Here is a 21204-nt window from a genome sequence, read left to right as displayed (position 1 = left end):
ACATGTTTGGACACCACCGGACTAAACTCATGATCATCAAGTGAAACATTGTCCAGAGACAGAGCCGATCCAACCCACAGCTGCTGAGCTGCTGTTTCCCCCCCCGGCAACAACAGACCAAATCTTTGTACCATTCCAATGGACACTAACAATGCACTCAGACATGTTTTTCTCCTCTATAACTCTGAACAGAGACACATGATACTACTGCACAGCTATTAGATTCTTGGCCATTTTATTTTATTTTTTTACTTTTTCAGAAAATGCATAGGTTTTTGTATTACTGCCCTATGTTTTCATCCAAAGGTTCCCTGTCATTTTCATATTTTAATGTAAACCCCAGATATATCTTAATACCTATGGTTACATGCCAGATGTGTGTGTGTGTGTGTGTGTGTGTGTGTGTGTAATTTCATGTGTTCCATATAATGACAAATCAACTCCCAAGCCCTGCTGTATATGTTCAGGCATTCTTTGTACAAAGTATGGTTATGTCTGATCATTTCAGACAGACTTTCTAGGATTTCATGAAGTCTACATAAATGGCAAAAGCTAAATATTATTCCGTGTGAAAATATAGGCTTTAGCTGCATATACAGTAATGCCTGATTAAAAACAAAATCATATGCAGGTGAACTTAAAACTTGCAGTTATAATTAAATACACAGAATATGTACTGTAAATACTGTACATAAAGTATATATAATGTGTAATATTTTCACTATATGTACTGTAGACATACACTGTGATCAATAAAAAAAATCTTCAAAATTGCATTTGCATGACTTCAAAAGACTATTCTAATTGCTACTATTAAAAAAACAACAACATGCTGTGTAGAGTGGAGGGCGGGGTGGAGGTTGGGGTCGGCTTTTATACCAGCGCTTTATGTAATAGAAAGGGTTCAATTAACTCATGCACTGAAGGGTGGCACATCAGTCCCAAATTAGCATTGCATCTAATGAAACAGGTGCAAAGGGCTGCTCACCATTAAGACCATATTGCAGTGCACACTCCCTACACAGACCTTTCACAGGGATATTTGTTCCTGATGTAAGGGCTGAATCTGACGAATCCCCACACACCTTGCACTCATAAAAAAAGCCGAGTTAGAACGCTCAATCTAAACGCACCGAGTCAATTCTAAAAGGCTACTATTAGTGTCTCTAAAACCTTGTTAATTTGAGGTCCGGACAGCCTGCCAGTTAAAAGCTTTCAGAGCTAAATGGACCCTGAGGGAATCTTCCAATGAGGTGTGAGGATAAGAGGGACAGCCTGAGTAGCTCTGCCTTTTCCCTGGAATTGGGGTGTAATTGATAAAAAACATGGATGCCATTTAAGGGCGATGCTGTCCCACCAACAAGCTCCAAAGAAGCCTATCCATTTTTTGGAAATTGGCACTGCATCACTTGGTTTTGCAATAACAACATTTTCTTTGGCGACTTCAGATAAAACACACAAAAATACTGTTGTTAAACTAAGAAATATAATTTATTGCATAAAAATTATATTTAGTTACAGGTAAGAAGGCTAGACGTTTATTTACAATTGGTAGTTTACAGAGATAAAACAATGTCACTGAATCCAATTTTTTTATTTTGTAAAAATGTTTGCGACTGACAAACAAAGGCTAAATATTTTCTCTTTGATGGGAGCAAGGTGGAATCCAATTCAGCTCCAGATTAATAAATGACCCGGAGCTGTGGCCAAAGATCCAACAGATACTCAAGAAATCTGGACGAATAAACACTGTAGTCTACAGCTAGCCAGTCTCTGTAACAAGATTTGGGGAAAGAAAGTAGTCCTGCAGTGTTCAGGGATCCAAGGAGCTGAACTGGTCGTGTTCAGGTCTCCTCATGGGCAAGGACCTGCAGGGCATGTGTTCATAATGTTATCACACTGCTATTGTAGCCGTTACACCGTAGTATCTTTAGTCTTCCCGCGTGTGCTTTATCAGTAGAGGTTTCCTTGGTCCAATCCTTCAGATCCAGATGGAGAATTTCCTGCTATTTCCAACCACTTTAAGCTACAAATCAATCGATAAACCCTGTCAATGCCCTGATCTGAAAAAATATAATTACTCTTCCAAGGAACAAAAGAAATCAAATGCTTCATTGTTTTTGTTTTTTTGTACTTGCATAGCACTTACAAAGAGAAATGACGAGTCTTAAGCGTGCGCACACACGTGCACACCCACCCACCCACGCATACCCACTCACACACACACACTTATGTTTTTAGTTCATTCACACTAAACAGTGACATGACTCACTGCTGAAGAGGAGGGATACTGCCTGTGTTTTGGTTTGGTGGTTTCAAAGATTTGAACACTTTTTTGCTTCAAGGGAGATAAAAGACTTAACAACACATAGAAATATTAAGTAATGACAACATTACAGATGACAGCATTTGAATTTCAGTCTGTCTAACAATAACTGACATAACAATATTGACAATGCAAATAGCTTGAGGACCCTGACCACAAAGCAGGCGGTTTAGTAAAAAGGTAAACAATCTGTTATCAAATAGAGAGAGGGGAGAAATAATGAGTTACAGGGAGATGGATAGAGATATGGACAAATAGACAGATAAGTGGTAGATAGAGAATAGATTGAAGCATAATGCAATTAGTCTTGAGGTAAGGTTTATGGTCCCTTGCTGCCTAGTTGATACAAGGCAAGGCTAATCTATTCAGCAAAATTCATCTCTCAACAACAGCAGAAACTGCCCTCAATTACAGCGAAGCAAAATGCCTACGAAATATAGCTTACAGTATATTCACCTGGACATTTTACCACCTCTAATCTTGTTTTACAGATTATATTTTACATTTTGAATAGATACACAATATTGAAAATAACAAATAAGCATGGTTTTGTCACTCACAACTGAGACATCCACTGTGCGCCTAACTCTCCAATTTGGCCTGCTCTACTATAATTAAAAATAATACACAGCAGCTCAGTCGCCTAATCAAGCACAAATGAGAAAACAGGTTCTATATGATCATAACAGCAATGACAGTGAAAAAAAACAAAGAACAATCCACAAATATGGATAATAACTTAAAGAGCGTTCCCCAAAGGAAACTTTTAAGGGATGACCAGAAAGCTCTCCTGCAGTTTATTCTCGACAGATCGGAGGAGTGTGGCGGAGAGATAGAGGGACGCGAGGAGAGATGAAAGACAACACCCCTGTGAGTCGGAATGATATGCCAAGGCTTTGAGGCATTTGTTGGTACAATAAAAAGAGTCGGTCGGTCTAGTTATCCGCCAATCCTGAAACGAACTTCCCAAAGTCCACCCTCCTACCGCAAAAGAAAGGCAGCTTTCCCCCCTCCCCCGGCTCCAAAGCAACATGCTCAAGCCCTCGAAATACGAAGGTTCGCTCCTGATGCGATTCGTCGTCAGTCAAAAGACGAGGAATCCTAGTCCGTCTCAGTCTGAGGGGATTAATGACTGGTTTGTCCATGCGTCTGTAGCCTGAGGAGGTCGAAGACAGGTCGCTGCTGCCTGCCACTCACTGCACACACAGCATGACAATGGAGACTTAAGAGACGTGATGCGTGGTGCTAGAAAACAAAAGCCCCTGCCATGAGGTGAGATGGTGTTTAATCATGCATTTTCATGCTGGTACTGAAGAATGGGTATTACTGAGGGAGTGTTTGTTTATTTGTGCGTGTACCTGTGTGTGTGTTAATGTGCGTGCTTTGCCCTACTGAATACTTGTATTTTTTTTCCTGTGTCCCGAAGCAGTGGTATTTATATACAAGAATATGCTCATTTTCAATTTTTAAAGAACACAGTTAACATCACACCGACAGATGAATTTACACCTATTTTACACCTTCGTACCTTCAAATTATTTTCACCCTCTGTGGAGGTGCAACATTGCTTTGAATGGAGGACTCCAGCTGAATCAGGTGAGCAGTTATCAAAGGATGGCTGGTATGGGAATGGGTTTTTGGCGGATATGCAGCTACAATGGCTGATCGGGGGCCAGTGAGAGGGAGATGAGGCAGAGGTAATAACATGTGGAGGAACCGAAATGCTCTGTAGGCTTATGACTTGTGCCGGAGTGTGCATATTCATAGGCAGGTATTCATATTTTCATCATGGTGGCCAAAAAAAAAAGAAAATCTCGCTTGCTCTCTTGTTCCTTGACCAATCAGCAATCTCCATCTGTTGTCATGACAACCAACACCTCGCTTTTGCCCATCTCTTCCAGCGCAGTTGCCAGAGAGACCAGGTCCGCGTCACCTTGGTGACAAGCTTCCCATAAGTCCAGTAGAACACCTGTGGGGCTGGGCTTTGTTGCAAAGTAGTTCAAGTACCTATGGGGAAAGAAAGGTGAGGCAAGTTGTCAACGGAAAGGGGCAGAAATGAAGAAGCTCAACATTATGGGTCACAAACATGGCTACATCACAAATATAATACACACACAAGAGGCAGGGAGATCTCTAACCTGTCAAAGCCCAGACTGTGTGCCAGTAGTCTCCAGTCACAACCGCGAGCGCTGGGTGCATCCAGACTGGCGCAGATCTTCTGGCGGATGGAGGCAGGCAAGCGAAAGGCATAGGGTCCCACTTGGGAGGAGGGCAGGCAGGGGCCCCCTGAGGGGATGGGCGAGTGCGGCGGGAGGGTCTGGACAGACAGAGAATAAGAGAAGCGTTAAGACAAAGATGACAAAAAAAAACCCCCACAGCGATGCAGTATTAAATCACCCCTATGTGAGTAGTCCAATCCCCTGAGCCTTATTTCCATTGTCACCGTTACCTCCTGGATGTCTGTGTGCAGCTGGAATATCTGCCCCTCCCCCTCCACCTGCCGTACGCAGATCTTGCAGGTGAGCTGCGACACGGCCAGGCTGCCTCTCTCCAGGCTGAAGGTGCAGTGGAGGGGTCTCTGGCTGCCGCTCCAGATGTGATAGAATGGGATCTCCTGTCACACAAAGACAAATGGTAAAAGGAAAGCCGGGAAAAAGGGGGCTACACACTGTGGTGGAAGCGGTTGTGTCCTAAGTAGCACAGTGGAGAAGGATCTAGGACACACTTTCCATTCCAGGAGAGTGCAATGCATTTTACGCTGATATTAGGTGTGAGCACAGCACACTCCGACTCTCACTACACTGGACTGTTCATAAGTTTTGACCACTATCAGAATTCCTGTTTGTTTATTCAGAGGGAGTTCAGACTGCAATCTGGGTGCTGTGGCCAAGAAATGCAGCAGAGAATTCTGATGTTTATAACAGTAGTGAATAGTATCAAACTGACCGGCTGTACTTGATAAAAACAGTGAAGTCAAGTCAACTTGCTGCAGCCCTTATACTGTATTTGCATGCTTGCAGGCGGGATTATTAGTTTAAAAGTATGACTGACAATCATTTATTAATACTTTTCACTTTTCTGCATCATTCATACATCCCGCTGATAATTTGCGCTGCGTTCCAATGGAGCCAGAATGCTCTCTTCTATAAATGGAGAGTCAGATTGCATTCAGAAACACCTTTATGTTATGCATCTAAAAACACCGTATCTACAGGCTAGAATCCAGGCTAGTTAATAATATCTGTGGCATTTTGAGTATCTCACCTGGTACTTGGCCAGGAGTTTGCTTCTCCAGTGAGTGTGGGGAATGTCGTGGATGGACAGGCGCAGGTTGTGGTAGCTGTCTTTAAAGAGCAGGGGCTTGGGGTCCTCCAGCAACACTCCTCCTAGACTCCTCTCCAAGTCCAACACCTCCTACAGAGAGACACAGAGAACACAGACAGACAGCTTTTATTCCATTTTATTCTACTGTAACCTTGTTTTAATTCATGTCTGGCGCTGACATTTATCTTTATTGCTCTGTTAGTTTATTTTTCTTATCGACTTTATTATTGATTTTTCATTTGTACAGCATTTTGAAACAAGGCTCGAAAAGTGTTTCCTGAATTAGAGCGGCACCAGCAGCACCAACTTTGCAGGTTGGTAACTAACTGTGAGAGCTAACTGTTTCAAGTTCAATAGCCAGAAATCATGTAATGTGATGCCAGTAAACTGCACACAACACGCTCATGTTCACCAACCCGGCCGATCTGTGGTTGCTTTATACCAAAGGGACGAGAGAGGCGAAAGATCTAACGTTGGTGAGTCCAGATTTCTTTGGACGGAGCGCTCGCTTGCTGCTGTTTAGGAGACAGTTTGTATTTTTCTCTTAAGTTTTGATTCCTTGCTGCCTGTGTGAGGGGAAGTGTCCATACCCAACACCAGAATTTTATTTGCGCAAATAGGGTTGAGTCTACAGGGGCTCAATTTATTGGGAAAAGGATGCTCTTCTCTATTGTAGACGCACTTTGTGATTTAGGCAGATAAGACGGGTGTATTTTTAAAGCTGCCTAGTGCAGCTTTAAGTTTATTATTGCATTTGTTATTATTATTCACACTGAGAGTCTGGTTGCCAGACTGACTGACAGCTAGATAATTCAAAAAAAGACAAACAGCAGGACAGACTAATGGATAAAGCATGCAGAGAAAGATGCAGAGTGCTAGACAAGGAAGACTAGTGTGTGCTAGACAAAGAGACTGACCAACACACGGACCGTACCTTGAGTGCATGCGGGGTGTCATGGATGCAGTAGATGCGGAGGCTGTAGTCGAGGGAGAGGCAGGGGGCGCGGGGGGCAAACAGGGCCAGCTGCAGGCGCTTGCAGGCCGGCTGCGGAGGGCAGGACTGGCCCACCAGGCCGTAGGTTCCCAGCTGCTCCATGAGAACGTGGCAGCTCTCCTCCTCCAGCTGCAGGTAGCAGGGAGATGATAAAGTCTCTTCTCCCACCGTCAGGACCTCCTGCACCAAGAGAAGAATAGAGCAAAGCAGGATTCAGCAACCCCGCACCGGCCAGCAGGCGCTCATTGTCTGACACTCATCTCGACGGTGTCTCACCTCCCACGCTCCCTGGTGGGTCCGTGTCTTGAGCGTGAGGGTCCAGTCGGGTGTGGGTGTATCTAGCTGGGCGCAGTGGGGCAGAGTGAGGACCACGGGTCGATTCAGCAGCATACCGGACGGACCACAGCTCACCACAGGACTCAGCACTGTCTGACTGCCCTCAGAGGGTAGCCTGGAAAAGGCGCACGCACAGGGAGAACACCGGCTGTTTGAACAGTTGCAAAAACATCACACTTCATGTACAAAACAGCATCACCGTCCCCATGGCATGGTTTGCAACGCTGGGATTGATGTTACTGAGGCAAAGTGATTCCCTGAATATCAGACTTTCAAGAATGGTGTAATATGTGAATGTCAAAAAATTAATCAACTCCACTTTTGGTACAAAAGTTGCTCAAGTTTTTATCCTTGGAAAAAAGTGGCAGAGCTTTCAAGTAAATTTCAAGTGATGGATTCACAGTAGGCGAGCCTCGCACGGCAAAAAATCCTGATTGAGGTGAGCATGGGGTCTATTCTGCCTTGTGGTTGCGAAGGAGATGAGTGTAACAGAGGCACAAGAGAAAAGAGACACAGACAGCACTCACGTCGTTTTTTCCCACTTGTTGATAATGAGGTACATCTCATAGAACTTCCCCTGGGGGATGGTGCCAGGCGGAACCAGCAGACTTACACCTAAAAGAAAAGGAGCACGTGTCTTTTCTTATCCACGAGAGCAACTGGTTCATTAAATGTGTCAGCGGTTCGCAGCCCGAGCATGCGAACGTCGGCGACATGTGTGTGGGAGAAGACGTCGTTACCTGTGTTGGGGATGGTGAGCCGTCCTCCCAGGTTGCCCAGGGTGGCGCTGGTGCTCTGGCCCGGCTCTCTGCACAGGGTGTGGCTGTGGTACTCTCGCTCTCTCCCCACGGTGCCCACCGATTTGAGGCTGAGGATCTCCCCGTCGGCCGAGCCCCCGTCGGCGGGCAGCTCCAGCGAGGAGAGGGTGGAGGAGTTGTACACTTTGATTTTCAGGCTGGGCAGGGGGTCCAGCAGGGGCGAGGTGGTCATGGGGATTTTGTGGGGGCTGTCGTTGACCCCCTGCTGCAGGGAGAAGAGCGGCCCGCGGAAAGTCCCTGCTGTGGCCGTCAGATCCGGAGGAGCTGAAGGGTGCAGAAGGTGAGGGTTATCTGTGCACAGAGGGAGAGGGAGAGGGAGAGGGAGAGGGAGAGGGAGAGGAGCTATGTGTTAGTTATCGCTATAAATGATGCAGGCAGGGCTAAGAGTGCTAAGAGTGATGAGAGTGAAATGGATTAATATCGCTAATTAATATTTGATGCCAAGAATAAGAGAAGGGATACCATGACAAATGCCTTAAGATATAAAAAATGTAATGCAGTAGAGAACGGAGTAAGGGAGATAATAGTATAGAGAGGAGTCCTTTATGAGATGATATAAATAGAAATGTGACAATGATTGATGAAATGAATTGTGAAGACTTGTTTCCATGAGGATGAGAAAAAAGAAGATTGTTAGTCAAAATAAACATAGACTGATAGATAAAAGCTATAAACTGAGAAATTGTGTGTGTATGTGTGTATGTGTGTGTGTGTGTGTGTGTGTGTGTGTGAACTCACCCTGTCTGGGGGGCTTGTAGTTGCCAGGGTGGAAGGCGGCGGTGAGTGCGGACGAGGAATCTGTGATGTCTCCATGGAGATGGCGACATCTGCGGCGATACGCTAGCACACCCACACACAGCGCCAGTATCACACACAGCAGCAGGGCCCCCACCAGGCCGGCATACACTGCTACACCCATACCTGGGGCCAGAGCTGCAAGAGGGGCGGGAGGGCAGAGGGTCAAGGCACCGTGAAGACACACAGAAAGACACACACACACACACACAAATCCAAGGGAAACACAAGAAGGTAGAAAACGTAATTTACAAGACACCCTCCAATGTGCTACACGAAAGTTGGAGCAGAGAGTCGTTTTCAATTTGTTACTGGTGAACTTGAACATATATATCATTTTATGTCATTTCACGCTCTACCCATTGAGTTACGGGACAAGTGTCTTGAGTCTCTTGATATAAAAGTCTATTGATTTTCTTCTAGCCCCGCAATAGAATGAAAGCTCCATCCTTTTTGGTGAAAAGGGGGAGATGTGGAAAACAACATTAACTAGCTCCTCCTCCTAACCTGCAGGGGGAGCAATTGGCTGCACCAGCAGGCGGGTCGGGGTAGTGGGAGGATGGGTGGATGGGTGAGTCGGCCTTAACCTCACCTGCTCCCTGTTCCTCTCCCTCTCTTTTCTGCTGCTGGGTGATCGGTTGTGACTGGCCAGCAGGCCCACCACTGCTTGCTTAGCCCTGAATCCCCAACACTAGCACAGAGCCAGACCCAACTCAGGCACGTGAGCCAGTCACACCACAGCACAGGAGAGGAGAGGAGAAGACGAGGAGTGAGGCTGGCGGGAGAAACGGTGGAGAAACAGAGGAGGAGAAAGCCAGTCTTAATAAGGACAGAGTTCTAGATAAAGGAGAGGCGACTAGGCAAAAGGGATGAGGAGGAGTTAGATAAGGTTGTGATTTGTTGAGAGAGCAGAGGAACGATAAGGAGAGAGGAGATAAGGATAGTGGTGCTCGAGTTTAGGTCCCATATGAAGCGAGCAAGAGAAAGGAAGTTGGAGGGGAGACGACCAAAAGCACAAGCGAGTGTAAGAAGAAAGGGCGGAGCAGAGGAGGAGCGGAGGAGAGGAGAGCCGGAGGCGGACGGGCTGGCTGGCGGAGGAGAGCTCCCACGCTCACGTGGCGCGACGGAACCGAATCCGACAGCCGTCCGCACTTATTACCAGAAACGGAACAATGGCGAATTAGGTGCATTACCGTGGCCGCTCTCCCCTGAGCCCACTTCACATTCAGCTAGAGGAATTACCATCACTTCAGATCTAAACTATATCACTGATCACTTAAAGTCAGATAGAAATCAACTGTTTCCCCCAACAAGCCTTAGTGCCATGCGTCCACCTCATAGCCTGTGGTTCAAACAGTGTCAGTAATAAGGCATGTGAAGAGATATATTCAACAATTTCCCTCCATTAACAGGACTTGCAGATTTTTCCTTCTACCATGTTGGGTTAGGGCCAGATGAACTGTTTTTTGACTACATTTACATGAATATTCTGTTCTGTTGTAGCTCCTTTTTTTGAGATTCATCTAGAGGAGCTGCACTCTGTTATGTAAATGACGCGATGAGCCAACATGAAGCCAGCTCAGGAACCTATGCTACACTTAGTCAACGTGCTGGACAAGATGGGACAACACTCATAACCAGGGAGGACAAGAAGGTGAGGTGTGCCTTCACTGAATTTGATCAGAGATGGCATGAAAGTGTGGATAGACAGGCTCAACACAGAACGCTGCACGCAATCAGGCCCATGCGCCAACACAGATGCTATGACTCCTAAACTGCATGTGCACACACAGACAAACACACACACACACCCACACACACACACACACACACACACACACACACACACAGACAAGCAATACAAAGTGTGGGAACAGTGAACAGTGAAAGAGTGAAGTCATGAGAAGGTGAACTTACGATGGCTTGCATGTTCAATAGAAATCTTTTTATCTGTTTGAACAGGAGAAAAACAAGAGAAGAAGAAAAGAAAAAAACAACAACATAAAAATGGATGGAGTAGTAGTTATGCAAATGAATGTTGCCGTAAAATAATGCAGAGAAGAGATTGGAAAATAAACAACAAATAGCCCATCAATATGTAAATAGCAACATAAATGTAAAAATAGCAAGTAAGCATACTGTATGCCTAAAAAAAAATAATTACATCCTTTTCTACAACTGTGTAAGAGAATGGGCAGCATCACAGAATGAATGTGTAAGCTCTGCATAATTGTTCAGATAATATAGAAGAATGAGAATAAAAGCCTATTAGAAATGACTGTGGAAGAGATTATGAGTGTTTGGGTGAGAGTGGCAGAGGTGAAGATAATTTGGAAAATGAACAATGGCTCAGGCTTTGTGTGGCGATTTCATTGTGACCTGAGTAAATGAGGGAGACACTGCAGACTGAACCCATTTCGGCGGCATAGCTAAGATCTCTCTACCCGTTTGAGGGCAAAGTAAGTGCTCATATTTACATAGTTATGCGATCACCTTCATCCTACGGAAAAGCATCTCTTTCCTGATGGGAACTGCCTTTTCCAGGGCAACAATGTGGTTGATGTAGTTTGATAAACATGTAAACCACGTGTCTAGACTGTCTCAGTTACCAGATCTCAAACCAAATGAACACATACTGTAGATCAGATCCCGAGGCACAGCCTGAGACAGGGTTTCCTCCCGAACAACATCAAAACCCCAAATGATCTCACATCCTTCCAGTAGCATTTAGAAAACACTAGGAGGATCTGTGCCAGGCTGCAGCGAAGGCGGCGGCTTGCGGTGGCCCAAAGCAATTTCCATTTATGTTTTGGGCATTTAGCTGATGCTCTTATCCAAAGGGACTAGCAATGAGTGCAACCGCTGAATAGGCTTCAATTCTTAGATCATCTAAAGGCAATAGTAAGGAGTGAAACGGGCCTGACAATATTCCCGTGACCGTAGAATAATCATATAAAGAGGAAAAAAAGAAATAACAGAAATAAGAGCCTTAGAGAGGCAGGAGGGTTGTTTTTCATTTGTTTTTTTGCTTTAGTTATTGCCTTTATAATGCCACTTCATGGTGGCGTTTCCTTTATTTTGGCAGTAGCTTACGAAGTTACACATTTACAGATTCTCTACAACACAGTATCTCCCATCTTCTTCTAAAAAGCACTCTTTTCTCCCACTACCAGACCCTCTTGAGTGCATGTTTTCCTGCAGACCCCTTGAGAACGCTGTGCTCTGTACAGCCGGATCAGACAGTGTATTCGTCTGCTGCGGCTGCACCATGGAAGCCTGTTTATGTCAGGACTGGAGAGCCTGTGGTTCAAACAGTGTCAGCAATAAGGCATGTGAAGGGATATATTCAACAATTTGGCGGCTGCACCATGGAAGCCTGTTTATGTCAGGACTGGAGAGTATAATCTAATAGTCTAATATAGTTGAGGCTCGGAGTGTACATTTGATCTCCCTTCGCATGTGCATTTGTGAGATTCGTCTGTGCGCTTGTGTGTCTCGGCGCCTGTTTGCGTGTGTGTTTAGTGTGTATTGGTGTGTGTCTCAGTGCCTGTGTGTGGACGTGTGTCTCTGAGATTCTAATGCGCTGTCAGCTGGATTCCTCCCAGCTCATCACGGGCTGCACATTGGGTGTCAGTGTGAGTCTGACTCACTCTCATATGCTCTTCCCTCCGCTAATTTCTCGACTTGGTCGTGTCATGCATGCTTCCCACTCCATGCCCTCCGTTACCCCGCACTTACTCTCTCTCTCTCTCTCTCTCTCTCTCTTTCTCTCTCCATCTGTGCTTTTTAGATATGGAGCACTTGTCTTCTCACTTTGTGGACCGAAATTTTCCCCCACAAAACATCTGTCTGAGATTTGCTTGTTTTCCTCTCAGCTCTCTCTCTCCCTGTCATCCATGCCCTCACCATGCCTTTACAATGGCCAAATACCTTGAGAATACCATACTAGACTAGATAGCGCTGAAACGCAATATGCTTTTATATTATACAGCTCTGAACTCTGAGCAAGGAAATTACTGGCCGTCAGACTTCTTATTATCAATTCAACAGCCGACTGAACCAAGAAATATCTCGTTATGGAACTGACCCCCATAGATACTTCTGAAACGCCACATACCTTCATATATTATACAATTGTGAACTATGAGCAGGGAAATCATCACATCTGAACCAACAGATATCTGTTATAGGATTGACTGAAGATTTCGTACTATGTGCACATGGATCAGCAGACATAATCTATAGACATAAGCTATAACTCTGCCTCCAAATTTAACAAGCACCCCAGTTGTAATAGACTGATCAGGTGACTTACTGCGTGCGCACAGGCCCTCAGTGCAGTTCTTGCTCTCCATCATGCTGCCGCTGCAGTGCCTGCCTCCGTTCCTGGGTGGGGGGGCCTGGCACTCCCGGCTGCGCCAATGGGTGCACTCTGTCCCACAGGCTGACCACTTTGCCCATTCTGTCCAGCCTCCATCCACTGGCAGAGATATGAGTCAAAGAGAAAAGATTTCAGAGCTAACCAGCAGCGAACTACTTCCATCACTCCAGGTGAAGGACACTTGAGCATAAAGTTATAAAATGGCATGATCCATGTGTGATGGTTTGAAGTGCATCATTTCCACATCTGAGTCAAATCGTACTGTAATTGCAAATCTGGTTTGTTTTATACTACTGTGGAGTCAGGGTGGTATCTGACACACAGGACAAAGCAAGGAGTGCCAGAAAGTATCTGAACATATATCAAGGTTGACACCACGGCCTTGATGTAAATGACTTTTCCATGACTTTCCATAACTAAATTGGAGCACTTCCATGACCTAAAAATGTCATTCCTTCCCGTTTTGTTAAAGTTGTTTTTCAGCTCAGAAAAGTTCTAAAGGGGTAAACAGTCTGGTTTCCGCTACAGCTGAGCTGGCTGTGGAGAAAAACAGCTGACAATCAACATCTGATGCAAAGAAATGCAAAGAAAGTTTTAACATTCGTTCTGATATATTCCTGTAAAGTGCAAAATTGCAAAATTTCCTGATATTTCATGACTTCTCCTGACCTTCCTTGTCTGGGATACACTTCTCAACATTCCATAATATTCCAGAAATTCCATGACCCTGGTAAATTTAGTATCCTTCTCTGTTGTTGACAACTTCTCTGATAATACATGAATCATCGTGATGCGGTGAACCCATCTGGGACTCAAAGTAGCTTACAACAAACGCTGCAAATCAATAGCTTTGTGCCCCAGTCCTGGTCACTTCTCCTGTAGTTGTGGTGAATAATACAGACACGTATGTCATGCTCACCTGGACACAGTGTGGTGCAGGTGACTCTCTGGAAGGGTGGGCCCTCACAGAAGGCTCCTCCGTTGAGAGGCGCAGGATTGGTGCAGCTGCGCGTCCGACGCTGCCAGCCCCGCCCACACCGAGCGTTACACTCCGACCATTCAGTCCAGGAAGACCAACCTCCGCTTACTGGCAGAGAGACAGAGAGAGTCAAAAATCATCCATGTGTCCCTGGTAGACTGTTGGCTAACACTAACACTTTAGCACTGTGTTGAGTGATAGTAGGCAACTAGCATTATCCAAAGGTCGAAGACTGACCTTTTAGTAATAAACAGTTGTGAGTGGTTTTTATTTTATGGCCAGTAGATTCCTACATTTTAAAAATTAAATATCATTAATTCAATATAGCTGATATAGCCAGGTTTATTTATGGAACTATTTCAGTTGAGTAAACGCATATTCATCCACTGCACAATGATTTTTAGTTGTACACAGTCTCCCATCACCCACCATGTTCACTTCCTTCTTCCTGTAAATAAGGAAAGTAGTCCCTGGTAGTTTAACACAGTATGTTATTTTTGTATCATATTTACTGCAAATTTTACCAATCTATCCATATATAATTCAAGATTATTACCTACCATTTAGCTTTAGAGCTGCTACAAGTCATTTTCTCACTGAGAAAATGCTAATTACCTACTATCACTGAACATATGGTGTATGCTAAAGATCTAGCATGGAGCACCAGACCGAATGATCTACCAGGGACACATGGATGATTTGGAGCCAGTCTCCCTCAAACCTGGTGTGTTCCTTTACGCCTACATGCATCTCATATTTTTGTATCGCAGGAAACATCTGTCATGAGTGAGAGGGATACTGGGTTCATCTTCACATGTGCATACGAGCATGTGAGTGGGAGAAAAGGAGAGACCGTGTGTGTGTGTGTGTGTTTACCATAGACGATGAGAGTAGCTGTGCTGCTGCGTCTCTTGGCCACCACGTTGCGAGCCACACAGGTGTAGTTAGCGGTGTCCGACAGCCGCGCCTGTTTGATGATCAGATCATGGTCAATGGTCATCAGGAAGTTGGAGTCCAGCGATGGATCTATGACGTCCTCGTTCTTCAGCCAGTCCACCTGGGGAGAAGCAGGGGAGACCACAGTCACACACACACACCACAAATAAATATGAAGAGTTTCCTTCCTTAGCTGAAAAGACTTTTACACACAGAATCCTCTTTGCCACAGAGATACTGAATAATGAATTTCTGTTAATTTTATTGGAGTAGAGCTCTTCACATAATCATTATACAAATGGGCAGGTGTGTATGCATAAACATGTGGCTGCACACCATGCGCAGACCCCTTCAGTAAACACTGTAAAGCTGTGGGGCATTAAGCCATCGCATCACGCTTCAATGCAAGGTCTTACATTGATCAAACACTGTCAATATTTGATGAATAATTTAAGTTTGCTCAGGAAAAATACAAACATCTAACTTCTTTCAGTCAAAATCCCTTTCTCTCGCTTTCTGGTTCTTTCTCGTTTGCTCTTCCTCCTCGCTCAGAGGCGAGATATCGAAGTGAACGGCCTCAAACAATACAATTAATATTCATTATAAAACGGATCGTTCTTGATTCTGATTGGCTGAGAGACACATTAAAAGCCTGTTTGTGATCGCATAGCACTTATTCAAACTGAAAATTACCACTCATACCAGTACTTATATGTCGCCTAGCAACCACGTTGTGTAGCCAATGTTAAAGAACTATACTGCTTGGTAAAAAATTAACATTTAATCATTTACTCAAAAATAACATTTGTGTTCTTTCTTGGCATGGCATATCACTGCTGTTTTATGAAAGCAATAAACCCACTGTCGATGATGATTACATTACCAATCACCCGCATCAAGCATGACTGACACAAGTGGAACCCCCAATAGTGATGAAAGGATGAAAGTGAATGAAAGTGTTGGGCGCGAGAGTGAGGATGAGGAGGGTGAAGGCGTACCTCGGCGGGGGGCATGCCCTCCGGGGGGCGGCACTGCAGCAGCACCTCCTGCTCCAGTCGCACCTCCCGCCCCAGCGGCTCCTGCTCAAAGTTCTTCCTCAGGTCTACAGGGGGCGACACAGATTCAGTCAGCAGTTAGTGACAGCTGCGCCGCGACCGGAGAGTGACACCCTGTTTATCTCAATGAGGTCGGCTGTCACGCAAGCACACAGGCACATGCCGGCACACACATGCACACACACACACACACATACACACAGAAACCAGGCAAAGCCCCAAAAAGCTTCTGTCACTCTGTCGTATTTTTCTGCCTCATACCCTCATAAACATGCACAGTGTCAATCACACTACACCCCACATTACCACGGGGGACTAAGATGGAGTGCTACAGCAAATTTATTTGCATATATACTTAAGTTGACACATATGACAAGCAGATAGTCGGAAATATTTGCCCTCCTCCTGTCTCTCTTCCTCCCTCTCTCTCTCTCTCTCTCTCTCTCTCACACACACACACACACACACAGCGGTGGTACTGACATGCAATGCGAACGTAGGCGCGGCTGCTCTTGGTGGTGCCAGCCGAGCTCCAGGCTACACACTGGCACCAGTAGTCCTCCAGCCCAAACAGCTCTTCCACCTGGGTCCTCGACACCGAGATGTCCACCTCCCTCACCACCAGACCTGTGGAGAGAGAGAGAGAGAGAGAGAGAGAGAGAGGGAGGGAGAGAGAGAGAGAGAGAGAGGGAGAGAGAGAGAGAGAGAGAAAGAGAGAGAGAGGGGCATATTTTTCCCAGTCCACACAAATAATACATTGGCTGTAGGCCAAATGCAGTTAACGTGCCCATAAAATCTTATAGGAGCTAATGGATTATGTAGCTGAATATGATGTTTGTAATTGAGTATGATGTTTATGCCTGTGAGACCCAAAGTGACATTACTCTGTGTGTGTGTGTAGCTGTGAATGTAGATTGTGTGTAATTAGTACCTGTGATCTGGTCCAGGCTCTCTCTGGTGACATGGTCGTTCTGATTGACCCATTCTCCGTTACACTTGAAGTAGATCTGGGTGGCGGGTGCGGCCCGGCAGCGCAGCTGGACCGGCCGGTTCTTCACAATAAAAGCGTCCTCCGGCTCCAGCTGGAACTCCGGCAGAGGTTCTGCGGGCGCCGAGGGAAACGAGTCGGGGAGAACCTCGGCCTCGCTGTAGTCGCTGCTCTCTATGAAAACACACACAGAGCGGGACGCACATGGTCAGATGCATGGAAGTGACTAGGAAGACTGCTGAAGTGGACTTGAGCAAAGCATTGAATCCCCTATCAGCATGTTCTGTGGTCTGACCCTGCGCTCTGACCTCCAGAGCGAAAAAGACAAATCTCTCCCTCGGGCATCAACAGGATATCTGATACCTGGAGGCAGGTTGTGTGTGTGACAGTTTGTCACGTGTGTGTCAAGCCAGCTGGGGGGCTTGTGGGAGCGAATTTGTGTCAGTGCCGTTTGACTGTAAGTGTGAACGTAACCCTGTTAGTGTATTCCGGGGTCGACATTTAAGGTGCTGACAGTTTGTACTGTAAGTGGAGGGAGGCTGTGACATTTCGGCTCCCCCGTGTTGACAGTGGTGTGGTCAAGCCGGGTCTCCTGCCCAGGTCTCTCTGGAAGAGTCCACGCCTCTCAGCGGGGGAGGAGGGCCGCTGACCTTCCGCTGACAGGTCCTGGTGATCACACATTATCCCCTGACATTTTCTATGTGGCACATCCCTCCTGGCAATGCGGCTGAGAGATTCTCCAGGCAGGAGGCACACGGTGTTTCCAACCCCTTCCCATTCTAATAATGGCCACTAGTCCCCAAGCAATATAACGACGCATTATTATTACTGGCTAATACTACTAGCCTCTCACAGATATATCGCAAATAGATGAGATTTTGGCACAAGCACTTGTTGTAATTCTTAAGATTTACCTTAACCCTAACCTTTACTATTATTCTAAAATGTGGAAAATAGTAAAAATAAAGAAAAATGCATGTGTCCAAACTTTTGACTGGAAGTGTAGATATCAGAATATGTGTGTAATAATTCTGGTAGAGAATTTGGGTGTAGAGTGGATTATAATGATGAATCTTATTGGGTAACAATACCACAGGGAATAAACGTATCCCGCTGAAGCGTCCTTGAGCGAGATACTGAACCCCAGTCACACTGGATCAGAGCATCAGTTAAATATCTTCAGTGTAAAATGTAGAAAAGTGCACAGCAGAGCTGCGGCAGCCTTCTGTCATGAGGCAGAATAACCTGATCACACGGCTGCTATGACGGTCTTCATCATGTCTGCCTTACACATGACACAGAAACGAACCCGCACAACTGTACACTCTACTAAGGGATGTATTCTATCAAAATGAGCAGGATGTAGTTCCTCAAGATTAATATCATAACTTAATACAGGGTTATGACTAATGCAGAAACATATGTATTGCTATATATTATCTGCCTTTGGCTACAGCGCAGAGTTTGCCAGACCTAATGTTTCTCGCTTACATTTTTATGCAATGTTTTAACATCTTCCACTATCAAACTTTTTTCCATCACTGTGACTTTCCCTCCCGGCTAATCATGGCTCTTATAAATTGTTAATGAGCCAGACTTTCCGACAGAAAACTCTGTTCTGCTTACAAAAATGATCTGAATTCAATAAGCATTAAATGGAGGACTGGAGGGGAGCGGAGGAGATTGAGAGGGCTGGCTCCAGTCGGGAGATGCCAATAGGGTCTAGGCATCCAGCCCTGAGCTCTGTCTTCCCTGAGCAAACACACACATGCATGCACTCACACACACACACACACACAGAGACAGACACACATAGCTCCTGGGTAAATGTGCTTTCCTTACGCGGTCGTCTCTCACAGCCGCAGTTCTGAAATCTCATTCTCTGCGTTCTCTGCTGCATGAGGGAAGGAAGTGTGAGGAGTGCTTTCTCACATGGAGACTTCTAACCAGGCAATGGGCGGTGCTCAGTTCTCAGGACGTATGGGGCCCAATCTGATCAGCTATTCCAGGACCAGGGAACAAGAGAAATTACTTAGAAAGATACCATCTCCTTTTTTAGGAAAGCGAGCACTTTCCCCTGCCCCCCCCCCCTCCCCCCCCCCCCACCACACCCCACCCTACCCCGCACTCCTCTTCCCCTTGACAGATTCTTCACTGAGACATTAGGGAAAGCAGAGAGGGACAGGGAAATGGGAGAGAAGGTCGTGGCAGGATTCGAACCTAAGGCCATTCAGGGATTCATGTGGCTCTGGAGGCTGCACCCTCGCCATCGATACCATCTCCTGACCAAGATCTCAACCCACAGCCCGGGCAGAGGAAGGCTGGTGTGACCGGCTAAGAAGCCAGCCAGGATGCCTTCTGTGGCCATAGGACAGCCAGAAAGGGCAACAGGCGCTCCAGGCTCAACAGCCATCCAGGGTGGACCTGTCACCCTCAATCTGTCTCTCCCTCTCTCTCTAGTCTCTCTCTCTCACTCACTCTCTTTCTCACACACGCACATGCACACACATCCTTGTTCTTCTAACCTTATGAGGACCTTCCATCGACTGCATTCATTCCCTATTCCCTTACCCTAAACTTTAAAGTTTTAACTGTTACCCCTACCTAAACCTTAGGGCTGCATGATTATAGCGAAAATGATAATCCCTGTGATTTAGTTAAATATTGTGACCCTGAATATTAATCACGATTATTTGTCTCTATATTTTATAGCACTTTTGCACTTCAGCATATTTTTTCACTCGAATAGCAGCATCTACAAAGTTGTTTCACTCTTCACTCTTAAGGGTAAATTATACTTGTGTCGAGTTGCTGCCATAGCAACGCCGTCATCTGGTTTAAAACCAAAGTGTCTCCAAATGACACATGACGATCCACCTTTTGGAACTACAACGTTTTCATGTTCAGACTCTGGAGAAGGATTTTCCTCTCTAACGCTGGGCCGATCCATTCTATTCCACTCTGCTCACTGCTATGGTTTTCCATAGATAGTCTACTTATGGTTTCTTTCTTTCTTTCCCACTGGAGCTGCCTGCTTCTCCATCTTGCACATTGTGCATTCAATGGTTGTGACTGCTCGTGTGTAATGGAAGCGCTTGATACACCACACTGGGACTTTCAGGGGAATTAAAAATAATAGCAAACACTTCAATATTGTTGAATTACATGATTATTAATCGTGGAAACATGAAATTGCGATATACAATTATCTATGATTAATTTCACAGCCCTACTAAACCTAATCTTAATTCTAACATTGATCCTAAATCCAAGTCCTAATCCTAAACTCGCTCCTGTAGGAATAAGTATTTTTTTGCAAAAATGTCCTCACTCTGAAGGTCTAAAACTCAAACTTGAGCAGTACAGAAGTACAAGAACACACTCACACACGTCACACACACTCCTCTCTGCTCCCACAGGACAGGTTGCACCTGGCAGGGGTCCACAATTTATCACACTTCTATGCACTCCGTTAAGCATGTACAGTAAATAAGAACATAAGTTAACCTAATAGACACACGCACACACACAAATATAAATAATGAATCTTAACACATCTCAAAGCGATGCTCAACCATGGACATGAATCACATTCTCTCTCTCACACACAATCCTCTCTCCTCGCTCTCTGTTTATCCGTCGCTCTCCTCACATCCCCTCACTCTCCGCTCACTAAGCTGTCGCCTCCAGTCTTTCAGACTTTGAATTCTTTGTCAATAAGCAATTGTGCCCCCTCCCCTTCCCCTCCACACACACACACACACACACACACACACACACACCCTTTTCCCCCCGCCCTTTCCTTTTGTCCGGCATTGATCGCGCAGTGCTCAAACATCGGCCGAAAAACACAGCCTGTCACTCTTCAGGCGTGATGAGAGGGGGCACGGAGAAGAGAGAGAGAGAGAGAGAGAGAGAGAGAGAGGGAAGAATGACAGGAGAGACAAACAGAGAGAGACAGTGGTTCAGACAGCGGTGGAGACAGAGACAGAATGGGAGGAGTGCCCTGTGTATTTGTATAAACCTCTCTCTGTGTGTGTGTGTGTGTTCTGGTGCCTATAGAGAGGCACAGTTTAATTAAAACGCTTTTGGATGACAGAGAGGTAGCAGACAGACCAACAGCTCCACCTCTCTCTCTCTCTCTCTCTCTCTCTCTCTCTCTCTCTCTCTCTCTCTCTCTCTCTCTGGGATAACAGAGCTGGGGGTTTAAAGTGGAACCTGTGTTTTTGGGCCGGCACACAAACATCCATCAGGCCTCAGCAGCCGGCAATT

General features: G+C 45.6%; 1 protein-coding gene across 1 annotated transcript in view; it reads right to left on the bottom strand.

Moving 5' to 3' along the window:
* Positions 1-1520: 1520 nt before the first annotated feature.
* Positions 1521-21204, bottom strand: part of unc5b (unc-5 netrin receptor B) — a 48877-nt gene continuing 29193 nt past the window's right edge. The window contains exons 2-17 of the mRNA XM_071897942.2: positions 16876-17106; positions 16428-16571; positions 15888-15991; positions 14830-15010; positions 13894-14061; positions 12909-13073; positions 10511-10543; positions 8537-8731; positions 7721-8089; positions 7508-7595; positions 6921-7095; positions 6585-6824; positions 5591-5740; positions 4776-4940; positions 4465-4643; positions 1521-4333 (exon numbers count right to left, since the gene is read on the bottom strand). Of these exons, the coding sequence (XP_071754043.1) occupies positions 4168-4333; positions 4465-4643; positions 4776-4940; positions 5591-5740; positions 6585-6824; positions 6921-7095; positions 7508-7595; positions 7721-8089; positions 8537-8731; positions 10511-10543; positions 12909-13073; positions 13894-14061; positions 14830-15010; positions 15888-15991; positions 16428-16571; positions 16876-17106 (2753 nt within the window). The 3' untranslated portion in view covers positions 1521-4167. The remainder of the gene's footprint in view (positions 4334-4464; positions 4644-4775; positions 4941-5590; positions 5741-6584; positions 6825-6920; positions 7096-7507; positions 7596-7720; positions 8090-8536; positions 8732-10510; positions 10544-12908; positions 13074-13893; positions 14062-14829; positions 15011-15887; positions 15992-16427; positions 16572-16875; positions 17107-21204) is intronic.

Source organism: Centroberyx gerrardi, chromosome 15 (assembly GCF_048128805.1).
Source record: "Centroberyx gerrardi isolate f3 chromosome 15, fCenGer3.hap1.cur.20231027, whole genome shotgun sequence".
Classification (NCBI taxonomy): domain Eukaryota; kingdom Metazoa; phylum Chordata; class Actinopteri; order Beryciformes; family Berycidae; genus Centroberyx; species Centroberyx gerrardi.
The sequence above is the reverse complement of the archived record's forward strand: the minus strand, read 5'-3'. Positions and strand labels throughout refer to the sequence as shown.